Consider the following 23,065-nt stretch of genomic DNA (forward strand, 5'->3'; position numbering starts at 1 on the left):
AGACAATCCTGCCACAGACACTGAATCATAGATATGCTCTGAATGATCAAAAAGTATGTACATATTTTTGCCGAAATATGGTCTCATGGTGGTCCACCAGAGGGGGAGGGACTTCGCCTCTCTATAGAGCAAGCGCACTAGCATTTCCTTTAACTGTGCCTCCAAACTGTTGGTCTCGGGCCTACTCACATGAATCACAGAAGAAAATAACTCTGGATCAGCTATTAGTGAGCTTTAGGACTTCTGGGGTGTAAGGATTTTAATAAGGGCTATTGAAGTTGATGTACTATGGGAACAAGTCTTTTTGGGCCCAGTGGCATTACATGACAGACTGAGAAGTTGTAATTACACTTTATAGCCACTACATTGAGTTGTCAAGCCCAACTCTGTTCCTATGGGCTGGGCTTTGCGATCAATGCATTTTTTGACAATAAAACAAAATGGAAAACAACAACTTTTTGAATGTCGAATGTGGTAAACTTTGGTCAGGGTTACTACAAGTCATCATACCTGCTGTCTCTCTCAGGGATCTCTTTGATGGCGATTCGGACCTGGTTGCTGAGGTCTCTCCCGGCGTACACTACTCCATAGGTGCCCCGCCCCAACACCACCCTGTCTCCTGTCTCATTGGTGTCATACTCATACTGTAACACATGCACATTCTTAATCATCAACTGGAACTATAAACACAGATATTTACTGTAAAAAGCATGGCTATATTTATGACCTCCAGTGTATCTCCGTCTCCTTCCCCCTCCAGCTCGACAGCATTCCCTGTACCATCAGATATCATTTCTTTCACCATGGAGCAGAATCTGAAACACACATATACACACACATGATAACATTATTATTTCCAGTTCATGGCCATCAGCTTATGTTGCGATACAATCGCACATACGTACTGTACCAACACAAACGCAGACAAACACACACACCTACACAGACACATCTAGAGGTGTGTGTCCTCACCGACCGCACTGTTCCTCAGTTGAGAAGTAGATCTGGAAGTCATCTGAGTTATCATGGACGTAGAGGAAGCAGCAGCGCTCATCAAACTTACTGATGCTGCAGACAGAAGAGTTGGAGTACATGAAAGCTTTGGCTCATTTTTTCTCATCTTTCACTGTGTTGTTACATCTTACATCAGGATGTTAAAACTCAATGTAATCTTCTTTGTGGAATAATAAGTTTTCATATTTACATGTACGACTTTTCAACCCTTAAATTATGTGCAACAAATGTTCATTGTATCTCTCATAGTTATGAACTCAAATAAACCATGACAAATGACGTGTTTTAGCTGCATAATGTCAAACAGTTTGGGACCTTCTGCATTTTATTCAGTTCCAACTTCACATTCATACCTAATGCCTTTGATGGACATGGCAGTGAAGTTCCACTCATGGATCCCTTTCTGTAATGAAAGTGAATGAGGTTTTAAATTTTCACATTGCTCACTTTTGCACAGAATGGTCACATATTTAACCAGAACTCACTCAAAAGCTATATTTGCTTGCAGCCCTTTGCTGCATGTCATCCCCCCTCCCTCTCCTATGTTTCCTATCTATCTGAGCTGTCCTATCAACAAAGGCAAAAATCTGCAAAATATACAGCAAGTAGCGCTAATTCACAAATTGGGTGCCATTTAAAGATTGATGGAAATACAGCATTTGCTTTGGTTTCATGTATTATTTAAGGAACATTACAGCCCTATTGCACATCGTCACATTTTGCTTTAATTGATACACCAGCACCAGTGAGGCATAAAATTTCTTTTCGAGATACTTTGAGGTTCTTTTCAAATTTCTGTGACATTTTACATTCAGACCTTTTATGTACAAAACAGGTGGAGAGAAACACATTTACTAAGTTTATTTTTCGATGTTGCAGTGCAATGAAATGCTGCAGTGAAGAGTACAAGGGTCCTGTGGTTAAAAGTGATATTCTTACTGTTTCTGCAGGAGAGACATGCCAGATAGAGACATTCTTCTCTTCTGCCTCGTTGTTAATGGACACATAGGAAGGCTGGTAAATCTTCGTTGGCTCCAGAATCAACACCTGTAACAGAAAAAAAAAGCAAGTGTTAGTGTGAGTCTCTGAATATCTGACTGAGCATATCTGAATGTTTGTGTTATTGTGTTTACTGGAAAGCGCAGTCGATTGGTGGTGCCCTGCGTGGCCTCGACGATGATGTCCATCCAGAAGTTGAGTCTGTCCCGCTGAGGAGAATGTTCTATCGTCTGTTTCTTAAACCTCTGGATGAGCTGCAGGTTCTGCACCACGGAGCGCAAATACCTGGAAAAAAATATCAGACAAGTCATAATCACAGGCAACAAGAGGAACTGGAAAGCAATATGGGACTGAATTATAAATGGACAAAAGTCAAGGAGCATGTCTATTACCCTGTAATGACACTCCATTTCCCCATATTGTTGATTATTATTTCAATTTTTATGTCATATGTATGGTCAGTGAGAGGAAATGGCCACTGTTTTTATATTTAAAACAACATCACACACAAAAGAGTCAAACTAATGGATGTTTTGAAGGGGGTCTACTTTTAGTCCTCTTCTGTCACTGTTTCTTTTTTTAATGCAGAGTATAAAACAGGCTAAAACACAATTACTTTGATTAATAACATGTATTTCATTGATTAACCAAGTGTACTTCATCAGTACACAAACAATATAAATCATACGGTAAAACAGTGTTGCTTAAAACATGAAAAGTACTTTTTACTGATAACAAACACGCACAGATACTGCACCACAACAACACAGAATAGAACCTTTTTTTGTGAATGTCTTTACCAGAGTGGCGGCTTGAGTTTGAAGAGCTTCTCGGCAGCCTGAGTAGCTTTGGGGATGTCGTTAGCTAGCATGCTAACGGTGAAGAACTGGCCCACGTCCCAGTAATTATTCATTTTCTCCAGGGAGCCTTTGCGCCCCAGCAGACTGTTCAACCTCACACCTAAAGACATCACATTATCAGCGTGAAACAACTGTAAAATAAAACTTTTTTAAAACCATTGAACTTAATTTTGACAGCAAAAGACAAATGAACAATATGTTATTAGTGATTCTGCATTATCAATTCTTCATTTTGAACATTCTGTGTTTAAGCATACTAACATTCAATTCAAATGCAGCAGGCTTTGTGGCCTAGCTACCTTGTTTTGTTCACATTTGGGCTGTTTTAAATGCTTTTAGCTGTTTCCTTGCAGGTGGCTACAGTATTAGTTAATTATTTACCCCTTAAATTAGGCAAGACACAATTTCACCGTTTGTTTGTAGTCTAAAACTGAACTGACTTTGGCACAGTGGATGCAGTAAATTGGTCCCAGATGTGGGATTGTAAGAAAACTCTAAAACTCTTAAAAAAAAAAAAATGTAGAATAGGCCTGTATTTCAGCATTTCATTCATTTCTGTTGCTAAAACTAACTAAAATTGTTATTTTTAAAGTTGAGATTATTATTCAAAATATATACACTTTTAAAAAATCTTACAGGAAAAGGTCAAGAACACAAGCTTTATATTTACAGAGCCTTCACTCTCTACTTAACAGCTTCACCCGCATAAGAAAAGTACACAATTAGAACAACTAAAGAGCTAATAGAACAATGGCCAAGCATCAGGGAGAGGAAAACGCTGAATCTGTCAAAAAAGTCTATTAAGTATGAATGTTACAAAATAAAATAAATATAAAGTACAGACACAGAATCATAGGAAAAACTTCCTTAAAATATCAGGAAATTAATTAATTAATCTGCTCAACATTCATCATAATCACTCATTTCACACAAATGTCCTGTATTTGTTTACAATGCATTGACTATAATACGAAATATTCATATGCTAACTTAGTCAGGGGGTTGTCAGTTTACTCATTGATAGAAAAGGTGTCCTCAAGGAAAAAGGTTGGGAACCAGTGCAGTAAACAATACGTCATTCAAAGCAACTGAAACATTTGATAATGTTGGTATCAGATGGCTCCAGCTTGACTTATAGGCACTGAGTGCCGGCTTGATAAAACAATCAAAGTGGGGTTCAGGTTCTTACCTATTTTCCTCAGTTCAATGGAGCTCTCAAACTGTTGACCAGCAACTATGAGAAGGACAGCCAGGTTGATCCCAGAGTAGAGAGTCGGCTGCAGCTCAAAACCCTTTCTGTACCTGCACCGAAGCAAATAATGAAGAGTGTAGAAAATTACGGTTTCTCAGCATTTACATATTCATAAAAGAGTGTGCATGTGTTCTCACCACTGTATAGCATTGTCCCTGTTCTTGGTGTCTTTGCAGTCTGAGTCCAGGAAGATGTCCTTGTATATCCGTCCACAGAGGCAGAACATGTCCGGTGCTGGATGTTCACATGACTGTAACACCTGCAGCATCACTCTGAGAGCCTGTTCCCTGTCACCAGGACTGTTCCTCCTGCACATGGACACATTTATGAATCAATGTTAGGCTGATAAGTTGCACTGAACTACAAGGTGAATTTATATGTTCTTGCTACAGTTTTACATATTGTTTAATAGAAATTATACATTTCTTTGGTATAATAATTTCCCTTTTAATAAAAAAAAGCCACAAAGTCAGATTCTGGACTCAATTGAATACATAGCTACTGACTGTGTTTTGACTTTCTAGGGCAAAATACATCTAGGGATTATGACATCTGGCTTTAATGTAAGAGGAAAATCCACTTCCTCCAGTTGTAGGGTCAATAAAATCTATCTAAATCCCATTTTAAATTACTTTCTGCACCCATCCAAAGCCTAGGCAAAAATATGAAAAGTAGTTCAGCCTGGTTCTCTGTACCTGTTGAGGGCGAAGGCGTAGTGGAACTGGATCATTGGCTGGGTGGCCAGATCACAAGTCGGTAGCATCTCCAAAGTCTGCACCAGCTTCACCATGGCATCGTAGTCCTGGCGATCAGGTTATGTGTATTTATATATACTTAGTTGGTGTTACTGTCACTCCAAATTAAGACCATGTTGAGTGTTTGTACCTGTATGTCTCTGTAGGAAAACAGCAGGTTCATGACGATGTCCTGGGTGAGGACCTCCGTGTTGTCAATTCGGAGTTTGATGCGCGAAAGCTCCTTGGCCAGCTCCTCTCCCTGGTACTTCTCTCTGGCCTTCCTGATGTCATTTAGCAGGGTGTCCTTAAAGGAAGCACTGCAGAAGAATCACAGTAAAAGACGAGACAATGAAATGAGAGAAAATTGGGGGAGATCCTCAAATTTTGGGGGAAAAGGTAAGAACAATGTCCTCTTTGGAGCACAGCTGGACTGAAAATCCAAATGCTTTTTACAACAGGAAGAGTCAAGAGTTGTTGGGGCCATGTAAGCTACCCACCTGCAGACAAGATAATTTATGTGTAATGACATTAATGCTTTAAATGTGTCTCACCAGGATGTGACATGGATGTCCTTCAGCAGGCTGGTGAAGCGGTCGAACAGGGGGACACAGAGCGGCCCCAGCAGGTTGTCCCAGCTGGGCTGCATGTACTCACTGGCCCTGCGCTGGGCATCACTCTCACAGCACATGTACTCATGGTTAGGAGTCACTATGTAGGGGATGAAGTAGTAGTTACCACTGGATGCCTGGAGGGAGAGAAAGAGGAAAACATTCTTTGTCAAAGGAAAAAGAGGACTGAAATTTGAGCGCTTAAATATAATACAGCTCTATATGGGATAAATACACACATGCTGGATGCCAGGTGTAAAAGGAGTCCAGGAAGGAAGGAAGAGAAGAGATGGAGAGATTGGGGATTATGGAGTGATAAATGAGGCGGATCAGTATGAGCAGAGGATCAGCACACTACTGAGATTTTTGATAGCATCATGACAGCATCAGCAAAGGTTAACGAAAGTAATCAAGCTCACATGGCTGTTAAAGATCCAAAACAGCAAGAACTAATGCACACAAATACACACTGCAACACCACGTCTCTTTATCTCTCTATGTATTTATGTAGAGGCCGATAAACACTGACTATAGGGCACTACTTGCTCATATTTATTTCCACCCATTCATGCAGCACTGCTGTAAACTACCAGTAATTCTCAAACCAAGTGCTGGAGTTACCAGGTCTCAATAGTTAGTCTTGGCGTTGTGCTAACTACAAGTAGCGGTGACGAAGACCTGCTGTTTATTTTTGTAAGCTGAAACCCATTTCCCTCAGTGGAAACAAATCTTATATTTACTTCTAATTCATAGATAAGAAACAATAAATTGTGAAGACAATGAAGTCCCCTAGCTACTAGGCTAATTTATACAATGTAAAATGTCATTGGCTTATGCTAATATTGTTAGCATGCAGTATTTGTGGAGAAAACATGTAGTTTTGGGTAATGATGTTGCTGTTAAGCCACATTTTATGTGTGTTTTAGGTGTTAGTTGAACACAACCAAACTTTACAGCACTTCACAGAAACTCAACACAGCAGAACACCCAAAAAGACAAAGACAAACCACTGCTGAAGTATAAATGCTCACAACAGCGTAGGTTACTTACGTACATAGGCTATGATGTGGCTCACAACTATAAATCAGATTTTATTTCTAAAGTTTATGTCATCATATTAATATTAAAAAGCCCTGACTGTCTAAATAACTGCTGGATCTCATGTAATATAACCTGCCGTCCTGAGCTTATCATCTCTTCTAAGAACAGACAGTGGCTTTTTATCCGTCTTTGGTTTTGTGAGTGACACACTTTTGTTAGGGCATTTAATTTGTTATTCACACAACATCCCATGGGGAGGTCAGTGTTTTTGGCTCCTCCTCCATGTTTGTTATTATTATTAGCCTTTGAGGAAATCTCCTAGCATGCCCTGGTGCAGCATGGTACCTACTTTATTGCGCAATCCAGAGCCTCTATACTCTGGAGGCAACTGAACCCAGGGAAAACCTAATGCTGGAGGATGTGAGGCCTTCTCCACACACACAGACAAACAATACACACAATACATTAAACAATATAATGTGTGTGTGTGTGCGTGTGTGAGAAAGAGCAAGACAGAGAGAGAGAGAGAGAGAGAGAGACAGACAGACAGACAGACAGACAGAGTGAAAGCATGTAGATATGCATTCCTGCATGCAGTTGTGCATGAGAGGACGAATGGCACTTGTCATGAATATAACTCCACAAATAGCACAGGACAGTGTGCACACATAAATAACACACAGACACACACACACACACACACACACACAGAAACTTACTGTGTTTTTCTGTGCCACCATGTCCTGTAAAGAGATATAAAAAGAGAAGTGAGAATGGATTTAAAGTGTGTATTCTTGTGTTCTCTTTAGTGGTGCTGCCACATTACTACTTCAAACAGCTGTTTCCCCCTGGCTGCACAGTGCATGCTTGACTGTAGTGGATCACTTTGTTCTGAGGAACTGCCAAGGAATGGCATCCATGAACTCTAAATACACCCACAGAAGAATCAAAGAGGTGTGTGTATTTGTGTGTGTGTGTGTGTGTGTGTGTGTGTGTGTATGTGGGGCAGTACCTTCAGTGACTGGGCAGTGTCAGGGTCAGTGTCGTGGTACAGGATGACGTTGTTGGCCATGTCGAAGCTCTCCCTCACACCCAGGTGGTAAAACAAGGAGGGCTGACGAAACACATCGCTCATGTCCACAACTGCGATGTCTGGAAGGAGGAACAAGAGTCGGCAACCATGTTGACAACCACGAGGAAGCACATAAAGGCGGCAAAAACATTCTCGAAGCTCATGTTAAAATCCATCAGCCCTTGTGTTAGACACTCTGAGATCTACAACCTTTAGGAGAACATCTGACCTCTGACGTTATACGAGGTGGGAATGTTTTTAGCAGTAAGCATCAGTGGTGGAAGTAGTACTCTGACCTTTTACTTCAGTAGATATAGCAATATTATAGTGTAAATATACTATTATAAGTGAAAGTGCTGCATTCTTAACTTTGCTTAAATGAAAATATAAAAGTATTTGCATTAAAATATACTTAGAGTACCAAAAGTTAAAGTACTCATTACGCAGAATGGCCCTTTCAGTATAATTGATAATACATTATTGCATTATAATTATTAATGTGTTGCAGCTGATAAAGGTGGAGTTAATATCAGCTACTATATAAACTGCTGGATTGATTTATATTTTGTACAAATCCGCTAGGTAACTAGTAACTGACATTGAGCGTACCTATGTTTACAAAATCCAACCAATGTTAACCAATGTTATCATGAGCCAGGAGGCTGTGATCACATGACCTATGTGCTGCAGGGTGACGGTAGCAAAGGAAGAAGTCAGGTGACCTAGTATAAAGCGGGACACTATGCATAGGCACATGGCTGAGGTGATGGTTGGGTCAAAAAACACAGGACTTTGACCCAGGAGACCAGGGTTTGGGTTCCGTGTCAAACCAGAAATCAATGTTGAGTTATTTGAAGTTGCATACAATGTAACAACACAGTATCAGTTTATCAGGCTACATAAATTATGTATGTATAACGTTAGCGTAATGACGCCCAACCACAATGCTTTTCCCAAACCTAACCTAACCAACTGCTGCACTAACTTATGAGATATCATACAAACAGTTGTATGAGGAGATACACTGGATAAATGTAGTGAAGTAAAAAGTACAATATTTGCCTCCAAAATGTCACAGAGTTGAGATATAAAGTAGCATAAAACGTAAACACTCAAGTAAAGTGCAAGAACTTGCATTTAAGTACAAGCCTTTTTTGAGACAGGTTAAAACAACAAGACAGTTAGAAGCTCCTTTTCAAGCTTGCAAACTGTGTTATTAACGATTTCTGATACAAGAACAAAAACACAGCAAAAGTGACGTACAAAATATCAAGACATCAAGAATAGCAGGGAGTCTTTGTTTTTTGTCCCCCCTGAAGTAGTGTGGAAGCCCTTTTCACCCCCGCTGCATTGTACATGGATTAAAAACAGAGGTGAATGTAATCCTTCCCCGGAGCTGGTAGTTTTCATGAGCTGCACTCCAGAAGAGAAACGTCACTCACCATACTGTAGATGCCTCAAGCACACTGAATGATAGTGTGTGTGTGTGTGTGTGTGTGTGTGTGTGTATAAAGAAAACAAAAATGGACTAGTGTGCAGACAGGAAGAAGCACATTTATTTAATGGGGCAGCTTTCATCTTGAGGCAGTAATTATATATACCTACAGCACAAGTACTGTGCTTACAGTGTGCATGAATGAAATTTCAGTTGGTCAAAAGGCGGTGCAAATAAAGATTTGCTTTTTAGAAATAAACGGATTACCTTAATTAGATACACGTCTACAGACATATAAGATGCAAGGCCTACTTATGCACAGGGATGTTTTTAGCTAAATGCTGAAGTCACCTTGCTAGCATACTCACAATATGCTGATGATTAGCAGGTATGAGTTTACCATGTTCAGCATCTTAGTTTAGCATGTTAGCATGCTAACATTTGTATTTAGCGCTAAACATAAAGTGCAGCTGAGACTGATGGGAATGTCATTAGTTTTGTACGTGGTCATAAATTTTGACCTGGAGATGGTGCTAGATGAAAGGTCAGAGATCAGAGTAATTACAGTTCATCCTCTGAGGAACATGGCAATCTGACTATTTACTGTGAAGTCACTTTTCCCAAAACTATGATGTCAACCTCATGGTGGCACTGTCAAGGGATCACTAAAGTTACTGAGATTCATCCTCTGGAGACCGTGAATATCTGCAAAAGAATTTGTGGCAATCCATCCAGTCGTTGTTTAGACATTTCTCTCAGAACCATGACTGTCAACTTCATGGTGGCTCTGGATTAAAAGTCAGGGGATCAGCATAGTTATTCAGATTCATCATTTCCAGATCAAATCGTCCAATAGTTGTTGAGATATTTTTACTATAAACCAAAGTGTTAGACTAACCAACTGACATACTGAGATTGCAATCTCAGATGTTAGATTAACATCAGGGCACATGTTGTACTGCACCATTTTTTACATAGTTTACTCTCACATGAGAATCTCATACATGGCTGGAACACAAAAGGTTAACCAGACCTGCATCGTGTATGCTGGCTTTGTGGTTTCACTCTTTCCCCCAAATCAGCTTTTTCTTTTCCTTAAACTGATCACATGCTTCTCATGTGCCCATTATGACACACAGCAACCACAACATGTCCTATCTTAAACACAAATGAAAGAGATTTTGGCTCCATCAGCATTAAATTTAACCAATGAGATGCTTTCGACTGAGTTCTTGTTGTAATACCAAACAAATATATAATATATATATATATATTATTAATATATAATAATAAACAATGTCTTAAAAGTCAGACATCTTCAGAGATCATTTTAAAGAATTAAAGGGATTCTCTGCCTACTTTCATGTATTATAACATTGTGGGTTGTGTGTGCAAATGACCTTTGGTAAACTTCCCTTCATCTTAACCAGGGCTCAGATCTACCCGCTGGGGCTGTTGCTTGAACTACAGATTGTACCAAAAATGTGTGTGTGTGTGTGTGTGTGTGTGTAATTTCATAAACCAAGAACCTGTCACTTAATTGCCTATTTCTCACCAACAATGTCTTAAAACAAACATATTTTATTGCACTGTTTGCCTGTTACATGAGAATTTGTGAGCAAGAATACTGTTCCCTGTATAAAGTGCTGCAAGGATGAAGTTTTTCTGGAAACCAATGCAGAAATTAGCATCGCCATGGTTCCCTCGACAAAAAACCCATGGGATTTTTCCACTGGATTTTGAATTATTGCAGAAAATAAGCTCTGTGGCAACAATATGTCTGTAATTCTTACACGTTTTGTTCAGCAAGATAATCTTTTTTGAAGCCTAAATGCAATCACTAGAAGTAAAAAGCTAATGTTAGGCTATGAACGAACTACTCCACTGTTGCATGTCTTATCATTGCTCCCACAGCAAGGCTGTAAAGTCATGTTCAGCATGATGATATTCTATAGTCTCATTTAGCCACTTATTAGCAACCACCATCTGTAAGACACATAAATGCTTCAAAAATCACAAGTGGGGCCATACTGACATATTTTATGTTGTAGAACAAAACTTGAGAGTGTCTTAAGCTTGTGTTAACCACAGACCTTATTTCAGGCATCTAACCAAAAACCCATTAAAAAAACAACAACTACTGACTTTGAAACAAGGGAATCAGGAGTGCTAAATGCTAACTCATTTCAGGGTTTTAGGACTCATTCCTGAGACGCTCTATGGAGGGGTTCCTAGGCAGCATTGATAAAAACTTAAACCAAGATTCTGTTACTGTATTATCTAATTCTCACCTAAAAAAATCTCCAAAATGCCATATTTTAGTGCACTGTTTGCCTGTAATATGAGAATTTGTCAACAAGTGGGCACCATACTGTTTCCTACAAGGCAAAAACTGAGGCTGAAAATACTGAGACCAAACAGTAAAGCTGAACAAATTTAAACCAAGACTCTGTTATTGAGTTTCAGTTTTCTCGTCTCAAATGCTCTCGGAAACATATTTTATTTTACCATTTAGCTGTAACGTTAATTCAAGATTGTTTGTTAACAGCTGGCTTCCATATTGTTTTCTGTGGAAAAAACGCACGCTGGCATTACCTCACCCACCAGCAAAGAGTTTGGTGTGTGGTGCAGTGCATTCTGGTTGTTGTAGGTTTTCTACCTTTTGAGTATAAACAAGAAAAAGCCAGAAACACTTGGTGTCCTTCGTTACCAACTTTTAATACCTCACTGGTACAGGCGATCAAACACGCAGACCGATTTCCACAAGCGTCTTCCTCAGTGTGTGAAAAGACAGACCTGTGGCACTTTATCTATTTTTTACTGTACCATTTGCTGCTAAGCAGTATTTTGTATATATTTATTTATTTTTTGGGTGTACTCAGTAAGTATTTATTACTCTTAGGCACTTTATATTATAGATGTGTTTTCTTGATATTGGTCTATTTAATACCTACTGATACATGTTTTGTACTTTTTTCTCTTCTATGAGATGTTTTTCTATGATTACCTGGATTCTGCTTGGTGCTCTGGTGATTGCCTAATGCCATGCAGCTGTGTGATTGGGAATGGAGGTTATTGCTACATGTCTCACCCTGCTTTTCCGTCTTTTCACACACTGAGGAAGACACTTGTCGAAACCTTGTCAAACTGCGTGTTTGATCGCCTGTACCAGTGAGGTATTAAAAGTTGGTAACGAAGGACACCGAGTGTTGCTGACTTTTTCTTGTTTTTGTTCTGTGGCCGAGCACCTCCAGACTTTTTTCTTCTTTTTTGAGAGTGCGTGTTGTCTTTCTTCATTGATTTACTGCTCCTGAACGCAGCACCTCCCTCACTCCCTCGTCCTACAAGGATATCGACATGCTCACAGAAATAAGAGCATGTACGCTCACTTTTTCAGATACTGACTCTGAAGACATCTTGAGTCTCTTCCCGGAGGACTCATTATCTATTTCCAGTCTTGACGTCAACACTGTGACATCATTCACACAACGTTATGAGAATCTACTTAAGACAGAAGTATGCACTCATCTTCATGGCTCCACATTGGCCCATTACTGGTGCAACAGAAGGATCCCAAGAGGACTTCGCATTAACAAAGAAGCTGCCCTGGGCCGAGGTGACGGTGAGTTTTGTTCCAAGTGGTGTGAAATTCTCAATAAATGTTCCTTCGACCTCATGTTACTGCTGATTAAAAATGCGGACAGTGAACGTGCTAAGATCCATGCTGAGATTGATGTTATGCGAGAAGAAATGAAAACCAAACTCGAGTCGCTCCAAGTGCAAGAGGTGCTTAAACAATGTACTGACTTGAGAGACTCTTATGAGAAAAAGCTTGCCCGAGACCAAGGTTGAGAAGTACCACAGAGACATCATGGACTACAAAAATGGCCAAGTATACTCGTAGATGACGTCAGACGGCCAAACCACTCGTTTCAGACGCCAGCGCAGAGGCCCGAGGGACCAGGGTTTACCATCATCCGGAGAGTCCAGCAGCAGTGGCGACTGGTCATTAGGGGCAGGTGGGGCAGAGCCCCACTTGTTAAAATGTGCAGACAGACTATTATTATATTAATTATCAATGGTTATTATTTTCTATAATTTATACGAATATAGCATATTTCTAAATTGCATATAATTTGTGTTAGGATTTTAGTTCATGTTTACTAGTCCCTGCCTTGCTGGTTCAGACCGCAGTTCCCCTGATTTTGCGTTTGTAGTATGTCTACGGAAGCGTGAAGGTGGGGCACTGCTGGGAATGCCCCTGGCTCTCGATGCAGTATACTGTACATGGGAAAACATGAATGCGCATGCTCAGTGTTTGTATTAATTTATATCACACAATTTTGTTGACCATTGGGGCAGTCAGCCCAATGCCCCACGACAGCTTCATTTCATATTTGATTGGCTCTCCTCCGTCTGTGACGTCTGGCGTAAACACTTTTGTAAACGTAAAGTTATGCTGCATTCTATTGGTAGCCAGAACCAGGATTGATATGGTTTCTGGTCCGGAAAGGTACAAAAGAACACCTGTTCTACCTCGAGGTCTTGTCATCAAACTCGGGCAAGGTCCAGGTAGACCGAGTCGGTAGAATTGACGTCACGACGAAGATGGCTGTGCACATTGTGAATGGTAAAGTTATTTGTCCTCAATTTGTCCTCTTATATGCTGTTTAATTAAGCGTTTGTGTTGTAAAACTCATACAAGTACTTTGCAATGGCATTTCTATTTCCACTGTTGATTTGTGTTGGAAAAAAAAGTCTGTGCAAGCCTGTTGTAGCCTAAAGTCGTTTGAACCAGCAAAGTCTCCATTGCTCAGCAACCATGCAAACAAAAACAAACTTATGGCGCGCCGCCATGTTTTCCGCACTGTTGCAATGAAACTCTTTCACATCAGACGTGTAATACGACGGTCATATAAATCCGACAAGGAATGACCGGCCTGGATTGCCAAACAAATGCGGCATTACAGCCGGCAAGAAGAGGGAAAACTGTGGCTAACTAAAATGAATGAGGTGGACTCTTTAATGGACCGGAGGTTTGACAGCCTTACTTTGGAGGAAAAATCGGAGATAAAGCGACTTGGTGCCCACCAGCCGAGGGATGTTATCATCACAGACTGCCGGTAAAGTTGGGTGGGTTTTACATGGAGTGGTTTTCGAGGAAAAAGTAGCTAACAGTTAGCATACAAAAGAAGGCGCTCTTCAGCTTCCCCTGTCTGCTATTTGGTAGAGATGGTACATGGTCAAGGACAGGTTTCAAGGACCTGAAACATCTCTCTGAGAGGACTGCAAAACACGAAAGTAGCGGGAGTCATCTGGATAATGCTGTTAAACTGGGCTTACTTGGAAGAGTAAACGTCGCTGCGCAAATTGACAGTGTGTACAAGCGCTCCATTGAGCAGCATAACAGACAGGTGGAGGAAAACAGGTACGTGCTCAGTCGGATCATAACATGTATTAAACTATGTGGAAAATGTGAGACAGCACTGCAGGGCCATGAGGAGTCGGCAGAGTGTGCATTGGTAGGCTAATGTTTATTTATTTTATTTAAACAGAACAACACATAGATTTATAGCAGTGTGATAATTCACATCTGTAATATTATTGTTGTGCTGGATCGCTGCAGATGGTAAAGAGTGTCATGGGGTTGTTGTCGTTGTCAAAAGGTTGTTGTTGTCCTAAGGTTGTTGTCATAGCATGGATCTGTATCCCTAAAAGTTGTCTGTGTGCTTCGTTGTGGCCTTCAGTGGCACTGAGCTCCTTGCTGTTCCCTCCCTGTTGTCTCATTTGCTCTGAGCTTGGTTTTGTCAGTTTATGACATTGAATATTGCATTCTTAATTTAGGCCACTCACTCACACACGCACACTCTCACACACTCTCACACACTCTGTACAAGATATGTAAGACCTGCTGGAGGCAAGCCATTTTGTCTTAAAAAAGTGTTTTATGGAGCCATGCATGCAATGCTGTATCAAGAGAGAGCACTGTAGTTTTCCTGATATCATTAAGTGGTTGGTGCCCCACCATTTTTTTGCATGTAAAAACGCCACTGTCCAGCAGTGATGCATCTTTCGACCAACAGCCAGAGGCGGTGTTTTTTACGGGGACCCGGGGAATGGCACCATACGAGGAGCGTGACTCGAGGCAGCAGACCAGGAGGGGCGGGAGACAACACCGCTCCAGCCGGAGGCACCACATCCCAGACAGCGGCACGACGGTGATCAATCTGTCTAGCAGGCCCCTGACTGATGAGGAGACTTCTATCCTATCTAAAGGTCTATCTTTTGTCCCTTTTAGAAAAGCTGATTCATTCAAAACTAGAGTTGAAATGTTTAAATTCCTCAGGTCTATAAAATTGAGAGCTTTTTTTGACAAAGGACCTTCTCATGTGCCACTTCTCCCACAGACTGTTGCTGACACTCCTGAGAGAGATATAAAAGCACCTTTGTCCCTCCTGTGCTCAAGCCTGCTGTGGCCACTTTTTGCAGAATTATTGAACAAGAGGTGAACGCTTTAACATCCAGTAATGTGAATAAAATGCACTCTAATGTTAGCCCATGCGAGAGACAATCTTTATTTAACCTCTCTAATGACTCTGACATTATTATCCGTAAGGCTGATAAGGGTGGGGCTATTATTATTCAAAATAAATGCGCATACAGAAAAGAAGTGTTGAGACAGCTCAGTGACAGGTCATTCTATATACCGTTGTCATGTGACCTCACTTTAAAATTTAAAGAAGAGGTGTATTTGTTTCTTAAGAAATCAGTGGAGAATGGGTTTATTTCACAAGATGAATTCAATTTTTTGTATCAAAAATATCCCGTGCGTCCTGTGTTTTATACTCTCCCAAAAATTCACAAAAGTTGTGTTGAGCCTGTACCCGGATGTCCTATTGTAGCTGGTACACAATCCCTGACTGAACCTATATCCAAATACATCGACCTACATATAAAGGATCTTGTTTTTCACCTGCCTTCATTTGTTAAAGACACTACAGATTTCCTCAACAAAGTTGGGTCTTTGCAAAATCTACAAAAGGAAGACATTTTGTGTACCATGGACGTCACGAGCTTGTACACTAACATACCACACGCTGAAGGCTTAGAAGCACTCAGACATTTTTTGGACCAGAGAGAGACTCAGATTCCTCCCACTGATTCTTTTTGGTCAACATGACTGAACTCATTCTGAACAGAAATTACTTTAAGTTTGAAGACGCTTACTATTTGCAGTGCCAAGGCGTAGCTATGGGGTCGGCGTGTTCGCCTAATTACAGTAATCTTTTCATGGGGAGTTTTGAGGAGGAATTTGTGTACAATAATAATCCTTTTCTCCACCTTCTGAAGTGTTGGTATCGTTATATTGATGATATTTTCTTTATTTTTTTGGGTACTACAGCTCAACTTGAAGAGTTTATAAGTTACATTAACACAAGAATACCATCCATTAAGTTTTCTCTTGAATTTAACAATGAGTCTGTTCCTTTTCTTGATGTCATGGTTGCTAAAAATGAGCTACTAAGCACTAGCGTTTATAGGAAAAAGACTGATACTAACAGCTACCTTGATTACACCAGCTTCCATCCACCTGCCCTTAAAAAAAGGTCTCCCTTTTAGTCAGCTCTTAAGGGTCAGAAGAATTTGTAGCACTGATGCCTCTTTTGATAAATAAGCCAAGGAACTGTGTGATCATTTTTTAACTAAAGGTTATGATGAAAGGGCTCTTAATGAGTGTATGCTCAGGGTGAGGCAAATTGACAGGAGATCTTTATTGACCTCTGTTTGCCCTGTCAATATGCGTGATAGGGTTTAAGATGTATTAAAGTTACAATGTGTAATGTACGTGGTTGTTTATTAGCAAATATCAACTATTGCTTTCATAAATATATATTTACTAAAGTGTAATGCAATTCACATACAAATGGAAGCTTTCTCATAGGCTTAGAATGATTTCTTTATATATACACACAGGCAGGGTGCGGTCTGCTGGAGGCTGCCTTCTTGCGTCGCCATATTTGAATACAGTGGCCGAAAGAGATACACGCGCTTCGCCTTTCGCGTTTATCTATAACTTGACGTCACTGGAGACGGTTAAGGTGCAGATCAATCCGGGGCGCTTCTGCGTTAACCTGCTTTGTACTGTTATGATTCTGTCGCACTTTAAATGGAGGAGCACACATATGTTTTGTCCCACAAGAGGGAAACCACGCCACCAAATAAAAGAAAAAGATCAGATAAGTGAGGACGGGACAAAACGTGAGTGAATATCGGCGTTGCTTATTCCAGGTGGAAAGAACTCCTGTGGAAGAACACTCTGGAAACGCATATATTATAATCGTACCAACCTTTATTTGCTGCACTGTGCCAAGACTATCACATAAAACATGTTATTTTAGCATTACTGTGCTAATGTTTGCTCGTGTTACCAAAACAATTAGAGATAAAACACTGCTAGCATAACGTTATATCTCACAGATAACCTATATCTCACTGGTAAGCTATAACATATTGTAGCGTCTGCCAGGATGTGTTGAAAGGATGACGCAGTTATTCGGCAAACCACCATTTATTACTGAACAGTACAGGTTACTGTTGGCCGTAACCACGCCAAAACAACCAACAAACAACAACTTTTTGTTATACATTATAACAGAACATTTACTGCAGGGTTGCTACAATATCGTAACATGGTTTAGATTCCTAAATAAATATTCACCTCATCGCTAGATAGGCCTACTTGAACTTGAAAAACTCGTGGATGATGCCATCTGTGTCCGCGCAAGGCTTTGTGTCCTACGAGGCCACCGTCACTTACCCGACGGGAGGGGTGAGCGAGTGAGCCCTGCAGTCTAGAATTTGACCGCTGATGTTAGCCTACTGTTACTCACCATTTTTACACACTGAGGCTTTAAGACATATTTACATTTTATCTATTCTATGCCTTATTCTGCCATGTTTGTGTGCCGTACTAGAATGTATGTCTTGTTGAGGGGTTACCATGATATCAGCACTTTATGTCCTTTTACTGTGCTGAGTGACTTTAGCTCCTTTTATTATGATGGCACTTTATATTATAGATGTGTTTTCTTGATATTGGTCTATTTAATACCTACTGATACATGTTTTGTACTTTTTTCTCTTCTATGAGATGTTTTTCTATGATTACCTGGATTCTGCTTGGTGCTCTGGTGATTGCCTAACGCCATGCAGCTGTGTGGTTGGGAATGGAGGTTATTTCTGCATGTCTCACCCTGCTTTTCTGTCTTTTCACACACTGCGGAAGAGACTTGTCGAAACCCGTCTGCGTGTTTGATCGCCTGTACCAGTGAGGTATTAAAAGTTGGTAACGAAGGACACCGAGTGTTGCTGGCTTTTTCTTGTTTATACTGTTGTTCTGTGGCCGAGCACCTCCAGACTTTTTTCTTCTTTTTTGAGAGTGCGTCTTTGTTGTCTGTTGTCTTGTCTGCATTAGCACCGATTTCAGAAGTAGGCTAACTGCCTCTTTCTACTGCACAGACAGCCCCGCTTTATTAAAAGACCATCTTTCCAGCAGTGAAATACTTCTTCAACATTAAGCATAGAGCACCAGATGTCATTAAGTCCTTTTTTGTATTGTGTGATAGTGTATCCCAATCAATACTCAGTATCATAATCTATACACTTGAAAAGCTACACATTTCCCTGCCTTCTTATACATGGTGTATATATTTTGCTTTCTCTAACACCTCCAACGGACGCGCATTGGTCACAAACGTGCCATGACCTGATTTAAGAGTCTTGTGGCCAAACATCTTATTAAACATGGCAGCAGATACAAAGCAAATAAAGGCTTCATGCTTTTCAAGTTTTCAACAGAAGCTGTGAGTCAATGAGGAACTGAGATTTCAAAACAGCCGTCTTCCTTCTCAATCATAAATAAAACACACCCTTCCACAATTTCCCAATGACTGTAAGGATTGTAATTTCTCGCTTTGAAATAGCTCTGAAATGGTCGCTCAAACACTCCAGAATGTATCTATATTTAATAACAATATTCTATATAAGCAAAAATTGTGAAAGGTGGTGCGTGAGTCATTATCTGAGAGAGTAATCAGAAAATTGCAGACTTGCAACGCATATTTGTACTTTCTCTTTGCGTTTCATACATAAAGCCACGCAAATAACTTTTGGCCAACTTCTGCGGATGAAACATTATTTTTTAAAGTAAATAACCTCAGTTTTAACCTGCACGACTCTTATATAACCTGCAAACACCATGCTGTTACACTGATACACACCTGCATCGTAGAAACTGTCCAGCACTGATGTCTCTCCAAAGTCCAGCCGTCCAAAGGTGACGGTGGTGAGCAGCGCGCTCTCCGAGTCGCAGGCTCTCTGCAGACACTGCAGCGCTCCGGACTCCGGGCTGCTGGCCATCACCGACTTCAGCCCGTCGTTCAGGACGTACACCACCCGCAGGGAGCGCTGCTTGGCCGGCGGGCAGGGGCTGGACACCTCGCCCCTCTCCCGGTCCCTCTCCAACACGCACGTTCCGGCGGAGTGCTCTCCTCCCATGTCTGCGACCTGCGCGCTCTGCCCCGTATCCATGGCGAGAACCAGGGAAGTGTTTCTGCTTTATCTCCTTCCTTCTCCCTCCCGTGACTTCCTATGTTCTGTCCGTCTCCTCCGACTCGTCCTCCTCTCGCTCACTTGTTGCGCACCTGTCCTGGCCGCAGAGGAGCGCGTCTGAGTTTGTCCCTCCGCATCTCCGCCTCATTAACTCACATCATCTGCCGATTATCTCGCACCAAGAAGTCCGCTTCACCCAGACTGGATCCGACTAGATCCGAGAGGCAGAGAGAGGAGGAGATGTGGAGAGACAAAAATGCATCCAGAAGTGAAATTACACCACTTTGGCTCTTCAGTGTGATATCAAGTCTGACATAGGGGAGACTGTTTAACTGCAGGATACAATCAGGACCGTGTTGTCCACAGTGTGAAATGTTATCACCATCTCCCTGGTTGTCTAAATATAAAACGGTATGTCCTTCTGGACCCCTCCTCTACCCCCAGCAAAGTTATTCTCACTCATGTTCACCATATAAAATCAGCACAGAGCTCATATGATTGAAGTATTTCTTCATCAGTGAGCCTATTTGTTGATGTGAATCAAATGTGATATTTATTTCCACAGTCTTTCCTAGCAGAAAGTCTGGATCCTTTAAGCCCTGGTGGCACGTGTTAATGCCAGACAGTACTGACAGCCCGGAGCCGTCTATCACACTCTGTTGGCAGAGGGGACACGAGGCTCATGTGTATTTCCAAAATGGGGTCAGTGCCACTGCTCCTTCCTCAGTACCTGGAAATGTTTGAGTACTTTCTAGAAGAACCACAACACGGTTGTTTTCATTTTAGGTTGGTGTTCCAGTTTTCTAAGAGAAATGAGTAGCATAGAACAATAGTAGTAGGTCTAGTGATCTCATTTTTATTCAGTGTTACTAAGATACTTAATTACTTTTCATGTTAATATGGTATTTCTGATATTTTGCATGTAAATGGACTGGACTATAAACAACAGCAGCAGCTCCTATAACTTTTATGATGTGCAAATGCAGTAAACGGGGACGAGGTATTCCTGAGCAACGAGAGTCTGTGTCTCAAATCACATACTTCCATTAGTACACTTCCATGTGGTATACTATGTGCACTATGTAGGCCTACTTATTGGCGTAGTGAGCGAATTTGTGCACTTACCGGAAATGGCAACGGCAAATTAGCTAGTTAGCAAACTAGCATTAGCATTTGCGTTATCGTTTGCGGTACTTAATCATTACAGACTGCTAAATTAACCCAATAAACATACTGCTGGCTTATACCCGACAACAGTATAGTGGTGCTTAGTGCAAAAAACACATGTATTTGTACAATGCAGCGACATTCGCGGTCGCACAGTCCTCGGCCGCCATTTCCTGTTTGAAAAGTGGTCCCTCCCCTTCCGCTACATAGCCAAGATGGCTACCATTGAGGGCGAGAAGTGTCCATAGTTCCACACTCAACTTCTTGACCATTTTGAGTGCACCATCTGGGTACTCATAGTGCACTGCATTTTTTTATACTTCTCAGTGTGAACACACTTAGGCACTCAAAATAGTAAGTGTAAGTACAGAAGTGTGTGATTTGAGACACAGCATAAGTCCAGCTGCCTCAACATAAATCAGGATTTATCATGAAACCCCAACCAGCTAATGTAATGTTGACATTTTTGAAAATCTCACTTTACCATCTCTTTAAACACAACCAATTTTTTGGCCACTTGGGGGCAGTGGAAACAAGTTGTGAACACCATGCTGATATATCATCACATTAAAAGTTGACATGGCAAACTTGTTGATAAACAGTTGCTAGTTTACAGTTATGGAGTAACACATATACATATATGGTTTATTAAGAGTCATGTTTGTGTCCACCTGGTGAATGTCCAACATTTCACTTTCAGCTCCTCAAGGAAACATCTGTCTCCTTGGCTGCTAAATGCTCCATTGTGTTCACAAGCTAGTGGCTAGCTGTGTCTGCTGTCTGGTGCTGAGCAGGTTAGTATACTCTGGGCTTTAAAGAGGACCTAATATGCTAATTTTCAGGTTTATACTTGTATTTTGGGTTTCTACTAGAACATGTTTACACACTTAAATATTCAAAAAACACTTTATTTTCCTACTGTCTGTGCTGGAACACCTGTATTCACCCTTTCTCTGAGACTCTTTAATGAAGCTCCTGTAGCTTAAATCTTTCCTCATGAAAAAGCCTGATCTGCTCTGATTGTTTAGTATTTCTGTGTCTTCTGTAACTCCATCCCACATCGTCATTGCAGCTGGGTTATCACTGTAAGCAGAGTAGTAGTAATAGTGGCACTTTCTTCCTTCTAAACACAACTGGACATGTTCCAGCAGGAATATTTTCCAAAATTGGGGATAAATAAACAGCATCTGCATCCAAGATTACACATTCCCCTGATGTTACCATGTAGCTTTATCTAGCAGTGTGGGCTAGGTAATGTAAACACTTGCAGTGACGTGTCTGGAGTAGATGACCATAAAAAGAAATCATCAGCTGATGTCAGCTTATCTTGAAAATAGAAACAGAATATTCCAAACAGTCCGGAGCCTGAGGTTTTTGCTCACAGGGATTAGTATTATATACATTAACCTCATTATTTGAAAATATCTACAGTATATGGCAGCATGGTGGAGCAATGGTTAGCATTGTTGCCTCACAGCAAGAGGGTTCCTGGTTTGAACCCAGGGTGGGGGAGCTCTTATGTGTGGAGTGTCAGTGCGGAGTCAGTGTGGGTTTTCTACCTACAGTGTTCAGGCTGATGATTTAACCACCCTTTTCTCAGTCCTGGTTTGACTTTTGTTCATTACTACAGCACATTCAAAATGGTATGCTTTAATGTTAACTTTAAACCCGTGTTTTGTGGCATTTCTTTCTACATTTAAACACCCCAAAAACTACTACTACCTACTGTATTCTGCAATACTGAAGTTCACTGACATGATGTCTTTTTCACAGTTTCAGTGATTTTATATATGTATTTATCTTTCCTTTTTCTAAGTTACATCTAAATAATGCTGTTGCAGAAATTCTTTGGTGGTTTCAGTGCTCATTAAGGCTGAATCAGGACTTTTACTTCTGTTTTTGGTCACGCAGATGTCCAGTTTTCATCTGTCGCAAACACACATACCATGCTCTCTAACAGTTATCTATAAAGGAGCACCAACTGTTTAAATAAACAATGTAAAGAGCAACAGATATTACTCTTCATTCATACAGCACTGTATATCACACATTTTACCAACAGACAATTCAAACATGTTTGGTAATTTTAAGAAACACAATATGCACACGTACAGTACATAATAGCATCTTTATTACACTGAAATATAAAAGTATATATTTATCACTATCCTGGAGAGGAAGGACCAAGTCAAGAAAACAACCTGTAGACTCAGTTGTAGCAGTTTTCTTGTTGTCATACGAAAGACAGAAAGAAAGAGAGAAAGAAAGA

General features: G+C 40.7%; 1 protein-coding gene and 1 long non-coding RNA gene across 5 annotated transcripts in view; one reads left to right on the forward strand and one right to left on the reverse strand.

The window, feature by feature from the left end:
- Positions 1–19,981, reverse strand: part of map3k15 (mitogen-activated protein kinase kinase kinase 15) — a 42,503-nt gene extending 22,522 nt beyond the window's left edge. Inside the window, exons 1-16 of one of the 3 annotated variants that reach the window (XM_078162613.1) lie at positions 19,299–19,981; positions 7,524–7,663; positions 7,231–7,254; positions 6,861–6,938; positions 5,414–5,607; positions 5,011–5,179; positions 4,821–4,927; positions 4,263–4,433; positions 4,063–4,175; positions 2,814–2,973; positions 2,148–2,298; positions 1,954–2,061; positions 1,368–1,417; positions 973–1,068; positions 728–815; positions 511–644 (exon numbers count right to left, since the gene is read on the reverse strand). In XM_078162613.1, coding sequence (XP_078018739.1) covers positions 511–644; positions 728–815; positions 973–1,068; positions 1,368–1,417; positions 1,954–2,061; positions 2,148–2,298; positions 2,814–2,973; positions 4,063–4,175; positions 4,263–4,433; positions 4,821–4,927; positions 5,011–5,179; positions 5,414–5,607; positions 6,861–6,938; positions 7,231–7,254; positions 7,524–7,663; positions 19,299–19,608 — 2,093 coding nt within the window. In that variant the 5' untranslated portion in view covers positions 19,609–19,981. Of the gene's footprint in view, positions 1–510; positions 645–727; positions 816–972; positions 1,069–1,367; positions 1,418–1,953; positions 2,062–2,147; positions 2,299–2,813; positions 2,974–4,062; positions 4,176–4,262; positions 4,434–4,820; positions 4,928–5,010; positions 5,180–5,413; positions 5,608–6,860; positions 6,942–7,230; positions 7,255–7,523; positions 7,664–19,298 lie in introns of all 3 variants that reach the window. The other 2 variants (XM_078162612.1, XM_033638400.2) reach the window with 2 other exon arrangements.
- LOC144458874 (uncharacterized) lies at positions 12,075–15,975 on the forward strand. 2 transcript variants are annotated; one of them, XR_013488242.1, is made up of 3 exons: positions 12,075–12,640; positions 15,080–15,294; positions 15,426–15,975. It is a non-coding gene; the product is annotated as an uncharacterized LOC144458874 (long non-coding RNA). The 2 variants fall into 2 exon arrangements; XR_013488241.1 differs by having other exon boundaries at positions 15,102–15,294.
- Positions 19,982–23,065: the final 3,084 nt, after the last annotated feature.

Source organism: Epinephelus lanceolatus, chromosome 20 (assembly GCF_041903045.1).
Source record: "Epinephelus lanceolatus isolate andai-2023 chromosome 20, ASM4190304v1, whole genome shotgun sequence".
Lineage (NCBI taxonomy): Eukaryota > Metazoa > Chordata > Actinopteri > Perciformes > Serranidae > Epinephelus > Epinephelus lanceolatus.